This window comes from Tupaia chinensis, unplaced genomic scaffold (genome assembly GCF_000334495.1).
Source record: "Tupaia chinensis unplaced genomic scaffold, TupChi_1.0 Scaffold000646_1, whole genome shotgun sequence".
Lineage (NCBI taxonomy): Eukaryota > Metazoa > Chordata > Mammalia > Scandentia > Tupaiidae > Tupaia > Tupaia belangeri.
This window is the reverse complement of record NW_006160167.1, coordinates 1,391,174-1,400,915: the sequence shown is the minus strand read 5'-3', so window position 1 is coordinate 1,400,915 and position 9,742 is coordinate 1,391,174. Positions and strand designations below refer to the sequence as shown.

The window sequence follows — 9,742 nt, the reverse complement described above, 5'->3', positions numbered from 1 at the left end:
TAGCACACCTGGACCCACATGGGAAGGATCCTGGGACCTTCTGAACATGCTAGATTCACATACACATGGGCCTGTGATTCAAACCAACTGAGACAGGGTGGATACCAGTGTAGGGACCTGGTTGAGATTGTCTTTCTCTCATTCTTTCTTCTATAAGAGAAGACATAAGTAAAAACTTTTAAAAAAATAAAAAAGTAAAAAGAAAAAAGAATTCAGAAGCCAGCAGGGGGCATGGTGGTTAAGGTCCACATGGCCGACCACAGTTCAAGTCCCAGACCAAGCGGCTTGATATTCAGGCTGGCGCATGTGTGCCCAGAATCCTAGAACTAAAATGGAAGAAAAGAGATTGCGGCATGGCCATTCCTCTGGGAGATGATTTCTCACTTTCCCTCTCACTGTCTTTCTCTGTCTCTTTGGCAAGCGCACGCACACTGGCGAGAACCTTAAAAGAAAAAAAAGAACTCATATTCTCCCCTCATCTACCCTAGACATACCACAGACCTTATTCTTTAGAGAGACAAGTCAGTCTTAACCATCTCAGTAAGTGACATTGACTTCTACATGGTTGCTCAGACCAGCAAACTAGGAATCATCCTCAACATCTCCCTCTCACTTCTCACATCTCATCAATACACAAGACTTTCTCTTTGTTTCTCAAGAAATCTCCTATGTGTCATTCCAGTGCCTCTAGCCATACTCAAAGCTATCGATATGTCTAGCTTAGATTTCCTAATTGGTCTTATTGCATCTATATTTGCTCATTTTTAATTTATTCTCTATAGTATCAAAAATCTTTGAAAAACAAATTTGACTATATCACTTCTTTGCTTAAAACTCTTAAAAAATATTCCATTGACATTAAGATAGAGTAAAAAATTCCTTAGTTTGGTGAAAATAAAATATAGGTTTTATTATCCTCATTTCACAAATGAGGAAACTGAGGCATGGAGTTATTAAATAAGTTGCTAAAGGTCATAGAGTAGTGATTTAAGTGGCAGGACTAGGAAGTGCATTTAACACCAGTGAAAATGATTTTAGGATAGAAAACTAAGGTAATATAAATATTATATCTGTATGGGTTTTCTTTTTTAAAATGTATAGCTCAATTTATAAATGTATTAGATTCTAACAATATTTTTTAAATTAATGTACTATGTCTGCATTCAAGGAGTAGTGCAGAATCCACTCAAGAAGACAAACATGAAAATAAGGAATTGCAAAATATAACTAGTTTTTTGAAAGAGGAGTATATCAGGTATAGAAATGACACAAGAGTGTCAGTTATCAGCTCTGAGGGTGGTATTTAGGGAATACTTCCAAAAAATGAAATGCATCTGAGCGTTTTTTTTTTTAAAGGCAAATTGATATTCTTATTTTAAAACTAATTTTGAAAAATTTTTAATTTAATAATATGTCTTAGATGAGACTATGAAAGACAAACACTGTATGTCATCACTCAATATATACTGAATGTCTCCACTCTGTGGCAGAACTCAGATCTGAAGACATGGAAACGTGAAAAAACAACTGTATATACCAGAGACTGCATGAAAAGTTGGGGAGTTGGGGAAATGAATAGGAGAGGATAGGAGGGGAAAAAGCATTTAACAGGCACAGGAATGCAGGTGAACAGGCAAATGGATTTGGGAACAGCATATCACAATTGAGTGAAAAAAACGTTGTCAGTCATAACTATATATATGCAGACTCACATATACTCTTGCATTGGATTTCTGTAAAACAATTCTTAGAAGTATGCTTACTAGGTAAATGATGTAAGCATTTAATAGATATTGCCAAATCATCCTCCAAAAATACTATATAGGATTGATTTTCCCACTCCTATGGAGAAATTGGGACCATCGATCTTAAATAAAAATATGCCATGCTATAATTTTATTATTATATTATCATATTTTCTGGCTGGTGATATTTCTTTTTCCATGAGTTAATTGCTGTGAGGCCTGGGATTTTATCATTTTCACCATGTGCAAACTAGTAAGTTATCCTGTAAATGTTTCATGGCTGCCAGCAGAAGACAGAGACACCTGGGTCAGAAACAAAGACCTTTATTACTTGTGGCACAGCAAGCAGCACAAACATTATGTGTGCAATGGTTCTTCTTCCCCCCAGGTCCCACAAGAGGGATGCGTAAGGTCTCCCAGGAGAATGTTATTCATTCAGTAAATACTTGGCACAGTTCAGGAATATTATTAGCAAGCTTGTCAAATTCACTTCTTTCAGAGTAAAGCTACTTTGTTGTATATGCTTATCATTTTTTCACTGATTTAAAAGAGCTCTATGCTATCAGAACAAATATTCTTTGATCTGTCTTTGAATATTATCTGTCTTATCCTAGTGCACTTTTTAAAATTTGATTTTACCAAATGTAGCTTTTTTTTTTTTTTTTTTGGTCCATGAGTTTTAATGCCATATATAAAAAATTTAAAAAGACTGCGCTATTATAAGATTTAAGAAAAATGTTAACAGATTTTTTTCTCTTATGCTTTCACTTTTTAGTATTTAATATTTTCATCCTTTTAGACTTCTCCTCCATTCTCCTTTCGGGATCTTGAGCACACACGCACATGCGTCCAGCGTGAGTGTAAGCCACCGGGTCCAGGACTCGAACCGTGGTTAACTACATGGGAGTTCAGCGACATAGCCATTACGCTAACTGCTGGTCCCACAACTGGTTGGTTCTTGAAGTCTCATTTTCCATCTTTCCCCCAGTTGTTTGAAATGGCATCTTCAGGGGCCAGCAGGTAGCATGGTGGTTAAGGTGCAAGACTCCCATTTGGCTGACCACAGTTCAAGTCTAAGACCTAGCAGCTTTCTCTCTCTCTCTTTCTGTCTCTCTCTCTCACTCTCTCTCTCTCTCTCTCTGGTGAGCACATGTGCACTATAGCAAAGTAAATAATAATAATAATTTAATTTAATTAATAATTCTTAAAGAATTGGCACCTTCATTACATTATAAATTTTCATCTGCACTTACCTCTTTTTTTATAGTTTGTTTATTTATTTATTTATTTGTGGTTTGGCCATTGGGCTCATGTGCTCACTGGAGAGAGACAGAGAGAAACACAGTGAAAGCAAAAGTGAGAAATTGCTCCCCAGGGGAGATGATTATGTCCCAATCTCTTCTCCATTCTCTTCCTAGGATTCTGGGCATGCACACACATGTACACAGTATGATTTTCAAGTCACTAGGTCCAGGACTTGAACTATGATTGGCCATGTGCCTTAACCATGACATCACCTGCTAGCTCCTTTTTTTTTTTTTTTTTAAGGAGCGATTTTTGCTATTGGGCACATGTGTTCACCAGAGAGACAGAAAGTAAGAAATCACCCTCGCAAAGGGGATGATCATGCTGCAATTCCTTTTCCTCCCTTCTCCTCTCAGGATCTTGGGCAAACCCAACACAAGCCAGAGTGAGTTTTAAGCCACAAGGTCCAGACTCCAACCACGGTTGACTATGTTGGAGTCAGTCACATAATCATTATACCATCTCCTTTTCCCTTTTTTAAAAAAAATTCTATTAATTGATTTGTTTGTTACTATTCTAACCTTCTCTTTTAATTACTATAGCTTTATAATACATTTAATATCTTATAGAATTTATTCCCCATTATTTCACTTTCATTTTTAAAAATGGCTGTTTTCTAATATTGTTCTGGAATGGGTCTTTTAAAATAAATAGAATGAATGTAAAACTATGAAAAGAAATCCTAAACTCCCTTCTTTTATAACCCTAAACTTATATAAAAGTCTTCATGTTATAACATTTATAAAAGTTTGCTTTTCAGCAAATATATAAGCATAGTTTATATTTGCAACTTTTAAAACCCCTTTTTTTATATTTTAACATAGGTTCCTTGTTGTTTGGAATATTGGGATGAGCTTCAGAAAGTTTTTGTTGCATTTCGAGAGTTTAGTCTATCTGAAAGCAAAGTTTGTGAACTGCAATTGCCAGACATCAACCTTGTGAATGACCAAAAGAAACTGGTATCCTCAGATCTTTGGAGAATTGTCTTAAACAGCAATCAAAACGGAGCTGATGACCAAAGGTAACTCGGTGAAAGATATGATAGTGGCATTACACTAGAAAACAACTGTCCAGATATCTTTTCTTATATAGTGACCCCTCACTTTGCTGTATCTTGGCTGTCTAGCAGCCATGTCTACATGAAATACCCATGAGAGCCTAGAGAAAAGACAGAATCTGATACTTCCACGTCTGTATACTTAAACTCCTATCTTTTCCTCATAATATAGCTGTGTGTATGATCATTAAGAATCTGTTACTTGGGCCAGCAGGTGACATGGAAGTTAAGGTGCTGGATCCCACATGGCTAGCTTGACAGCTCATGTCCTGGACCGGGCAGCTTGAAAATAACACCAGGTGCATGTATGACCATGCCCAAAAATCCCAAAAGGAGAGTGGAGGAGAAGAGACTGTGGCAGGGGCAGGCAGGTGGCATGGTGGTTGAGGGCCCTGGACTCCCACATGGCCAACTACGGTTCATGTCCTGGACCTAGCAGCTTGCTTTTTTACTTTCCTTCTCTCTCTTTCTCATTGTCCCTCTCTGGTCAAATTAAAATAAATAAATTAAGTTAAATAAAATAATTCTTTAGAAAAATAAAATAAAAAAGAGATTGTGGCATGACCATTCCCCCGGAGGGTGATTTCTTTCTCTCTCGCTGACTCTCTTTGGTAAGCACACACTGTACAGGAAAAACTAAAAATTAAAAAAACAAAATAAGAACCTGTTACTTAAATATGCTAAAAAAAATGTAAAGAATCAATCTTTAAAAAATAAAAAATAATATCCAGTTATCCTGAACCCAAAATATAGGAGAAAAACCCATACCTTCAATATGGTATTAATGACAGTTATCAATATATGTAATGATAATCCTGGGGAATTAAAAGAAAGGTTAAATAAATTTTCTCCTTATAATGTATATTTTGGGGTCCAGCGAGTGGCCTGGTGGTTAAGGCATTAGACTCCCACATGGCTGACCGTGGTTCAAGTCCCAGACCTGGCAACTTGCTTTCTCACTTTTCCTCTCTCTCAGTCTTTCTCTGGTCAAATTAAAAATAATAATAAATAAGGACCAGCAGATGGTGAAATGGTAACGCCGCTGGACTCACGTGTAGTCAGCCGCAGTTTGAGTCCTGGACCCAGCAGCTTAAAACTCATGTGGGCACATGTGCATGCATGCCCAAAATCCTGAAAGGAGAATGGACGAGAAGGGATTGCAGCATGGCCATCCCCTAGGGGGGCGATTTTCTCCTTTCTGTCTCTGTCTCTCCAGTGAGTGCATGCACCCTATAGCAAAAATCTCTCTCTAAAAAAAATAAATAAATAAAAATAAGTAAATAAATACATAATACGTTTTTAAGAAAAGAAAGTAAACTGTAGAAATATTTCTATCTAAATTGGTTTTAAAAATGTTAAAAGACAAATCTCAAGACATTAGGAAAACTTTTACTTAAAGATTTTTGGATAGCCCAAGTTGTATATTGCTATAAAGTCTATTTGGCTTTTTCTTTTTCTTTTCTTTTCTTTTTTTTTAAGATTTCTGCCATCGGGCACATGCACTTGCTAGAGAGAGACAGAGAGAAAGTGAGAAATCACCCACCTAATGGGGGATGGGCATGCAGCAGTTCTTCCTCCTTGATTCTCCTCTTGGGATTTATGATTTTCAAGCCACCAGGTCTGGGACTCGAACCATGGTCGGCCATGTGGTAATCCAATTCCTTAACTACCATGCCACTTGCTGGCCCAACTCTGTTAGACCTTTAGGAATCCCTAGAATTAACAGATTTCAAATATTTGGAATCATGTTCCAGAACTTCCTGTTCTATACCTCCTATGGCAACTCAGGTCACTGATGGAAAGGGCCAGATGATCTCCATTTCCATTCTTGGTCTGCTTAACACATCCACCAATTTACAGTGGAGAAAAAGCTTCTACAACCTGTTCTTCAGTACTGTCAGTTTACACATCCCTGCTAAGCCTTTCTGCTCATGCTCCCATGAAAGACAAGGAAAAGAAAAGAAACTACTGTTATTTAAATGGCTTTGCCGGGTCATATAATATTGTATGTACTGTGCAACCCTGGCGTCCATCACTCTCAGTGCCCTGCCTTCCAACTCTTAGGATGGGATGGCTTTAGCATTTATATAATCCCTCCCTTTTTTCCCTTAGCAACATGCTGACAGTAACAGAGAAAAACAATCTACAATACCAATATCCTGCAAATGAAACTTTTTCTCTTTTCTGTTGCTTTCACTTTCCCCATATGTTTACTTGCTTTTACAAGGTTATAATCATAGGGGCCAGCAAGTGGTGTGGTGGTTAAGAGCACTGGACTCCCAGATGGCTGACTGGAGTTCAAGTCCTAGACCCGGCAGTTTGTTTTCTCACTTTCCCTCTCTTTCACCCTCTCTCACTCTCACACTCTCACTCTCTGTTCTTCTCTGGTCAAATTAAAATAAATAAATGAACTAGCTAAATAAATAAATAAATAAATGATGAATAAAGTTAAATAAAATAATTATTTTAAAATGGCTATAATCGTAGAACACCATTGTGTGTTTTGAGTTCTACTTTTTCTTATATGTAAATAACTGTGAATGATTTTTCTTTGAAATTATTTACTTTTAACTAATAACAATACATGTTCACTGAAGGGCATTTTGAAAATAAAGAAAATAACAGTTCCCATAATTATAATGCATTGAAATAACCTCTTTTTTTTTTTTTTTTGGAGAGATTTTCACTGTAGGGCGCGTGCGCTCGCCAGACAGACAGAGAGAGACATAGAGACAGAAAGCGAGAAATCACCCCCCAGGGGGGATGGTCACGCCGCAATCCCTTCTCCTCCATTCTCCTCTCGGGATCTTGGGCACGCACGCACACGCGCCCGGCGTGAGTTTTAAGCCACCGGGTCCGGGACACGAACCGCGGTAGACTACGAGGGAGTCCAGCGACATAGCCATTACGCTAACTGCTGGTTCCCTTGAAATAACCTCTTAACATTTTGGTCTGTAACCTCATACTCTTTTTCACTGATCACTTTGTATGTTTAATACTAATATTAGTGTGTTTTATATTTTATTTCTAAGTCACTATAATTCTTTAAAAATAATTACATGCTGGGAGCATCAGATGGCGTTAATAGTTACGTTGCTGAACTCACATGTAGTCAACTGTGGTTTGAGTCCCAGACCTGGCAACTTAAAACTCATGCTGTGAGCATATGCATACTTGCCTAAGATACTAGGAGGAGAGTGGAGGAGAAGGGATTGTGGTGTTCTGTCTTTGCCTCTCCAGTGAGTGCATGTGCCCTGTAGCAAAAACCTCTCTTAAAAAAATAATACATGTCAAATGTATGTACACTTACTAAAAATATATGTTGGGTTGTTGGAAAAGTCATGGTGCATTTTTACATAGAAAAAACAGAAAAATACATCATAGTAAAAGCATAAGGGTCCTAATTTTGCCTGTGTATAATACAGACAATAAAGAAAATACCCTTTCTATGAGGTGTTAGCAGATAGATGAAAGATTGCCTTTTGGGGACTGCCCCTGTAGTTTAGTGGGTGAGCCCTCTGTTAGGGAACTGGATTCCACATGGCCAGCTGTGGTTCAGATTTTTGCCCAAGTGACTTGGAATATGCTGGGCACATGTGCATGTATGCACAAAATACTGATGGGATGCAGAAATAGAGAACGATTGCTGCGTGACCATGCCCCACTGCTCTTTTTCTGGTGAGCTCACACACCATCTAGCAATTTAAAAAAAGAATGAGTCCCTTTTCTTTTTCTGCTTTTCATTTTTCTTTTCTTTTTTTTTTTTTTAAGGTTTTTGCTTGCACTCACTGGAGAGAGAGACAGACATCGTGAGAGGGAAAGTGGGGAATCATCCCCACCCCCAAGGAGGAATAGCCATGCTGCAATCCTTTCTCCATTCTCCTCCTGGAATCTTGGGCATGCATGCACAAGCGCCACCTGCATGATTTTCAAGCCACCAGTTCCAGTACTCAAACCAGGGCCTGCCATGTGAGAGTCCAGCTATGTAACCACTACGCCATCTACTGGTCCTGAAAGATTGCCTTTTCTATGTATAGGTTACTTAGCAATCTCAGAAAACAAAGGTATAAATAATTACATTGTTTTTTTAAAAAATTTCTTTCATTGAGACCAGCAGAAGGTGTAATGGTTACGTCACTAGACTCCTATCCAGTCGCCCACAGTTTGAGTCCTAGACCCAGTGGCTTAAAATTCATGTTAGGTGTGCGTGTGTGTGTGTGTGCCCAAAATCCCCAGAAAAGAATGGAGGAGAAGGAATTGTGGTGTGGCCTCCCCTCCCCGCCCGCCGGGCGGGGTGATTTCTTTCTTTCTGTCTCTCTGGCAAGTGTATATACCCAATATCAAAAATCTCTCTTTAAAAAAAAAAGAAAGTTTCATTAGGAGTATCAGGTTTAAATGATTTCTTGATTCTAATTAAAAAAGAATGCATTTTTATCATGTAAAAAAATCATCTTAGGTAAAATTAATTCCATTGAAATATTCATAAAAATTACTTGTGATGAGGTTACCGCTATAGAAATGCAGAGCCTAAAAGAAACAAAAATTTATGCGGACAGTCAAATTCAGGCTATTTTTTCAGCAAGCTTTTGACAAGGTAATCACATGTCTTTTGTCCTCCCTGGGAAATTTTCACCTCTCCTAATATTTCACAATTGATTTCACTTTTAATAGTTTGTAATTAATCATTTTTCTGGGATAAATTGATATTAATGAGATTAAAGTAGAAGAGTTGGTTTAATAGTCAACACAGTAAAACTTCAGATATTTTTCAAAAGGGAAAAAAATTTCATCTAGTTTCTAGAAATAAAATATGAATGCTTTGATAACATGTCAACATTTCGTGCAGACAGAAAGCTTTTACGGTTAGCTTTCATATAATCTGTCACATAAGGATTCCAAATCTGGACAAAACTTGGAGTTGTTAGGATTAGACATTGTCTTAATATAAGTAATACTCTCAGTGGTTTGAAGACATGGATTAGATTGTTGGGCATTACTAGGAAAAAGGTCATAAAAATAAGTCCCATGAAGCTTAATGGTTAAAAAAGAAAAGCCTCTTGGGGCCTACAGGTGATGTGGTGGTTAAGGCGTTGGATCCTACATGATCGACTTCACAGTTCAAATCCCAGACCTGGCAGCTTGTAAATCACACTGGGCGTACATGCATGCATACTCAAAATCCTTAGAGGAGAGTGGCGAAGGAATTGCAGTGTTGCCATCCCCTAAGGGGGAGGAGAGATTTCTCACTTTCTCTCTCTATCTCTGTCTCTCAGTGTATGCATGTACCCTAGGGCAAAAATCTAAAAAAAATGATAAGAATTGCCTACAGTTGATAAGAGTTTCAGCCATGCAAGAGTGTAGGACAGTTCTTACAGTGCTAATGGCATCACAGCATGTATGTAACCAGAGGTAGTATTTATTAGAGAATTTCAAATGAGAAAACCTGCATTTAAGATATGGCTCTATCACCAGTGGACTCTTTGATCTTTAAAAACTGATGTGAAAGCTGAGACCATAAGGCATGAATAGAGCTAACCACTTCAGGGGATGGCAGGGTGGTTCTGATGCACAGGACTGAAGACAAAAGCATTCTTTACATTCCACTCTCTCTCACCTGAGGTTAGTGTAACCATGT

General features: G+C 37.9%; 1 protein-coding gene across 1 annotated transcript in view; it reads left to right on the top strand.

Annotated features, from left to right (window-relative positions):
- The window catches only part of VPS13B (vacuolar protein sorting 13 homolog B), an 806,861-nt gene that overhangs the window by 677,703 nt on the left and 119,416 nt on the right, over nucleotides 1–9,742 (top strand). Inside the window, exon 40 of the mRNA XM_027776225.1 lies at nucleotides 3,875–4,071. Within this exon, the coding sequence (XP_027632026.1) occupies nucleotides 3,875–4,071 (197 nt within the window). The remainder of the gene's footprint in view (nucleotides 1–3,874; nucleotides 4,072–9,742) is intronic.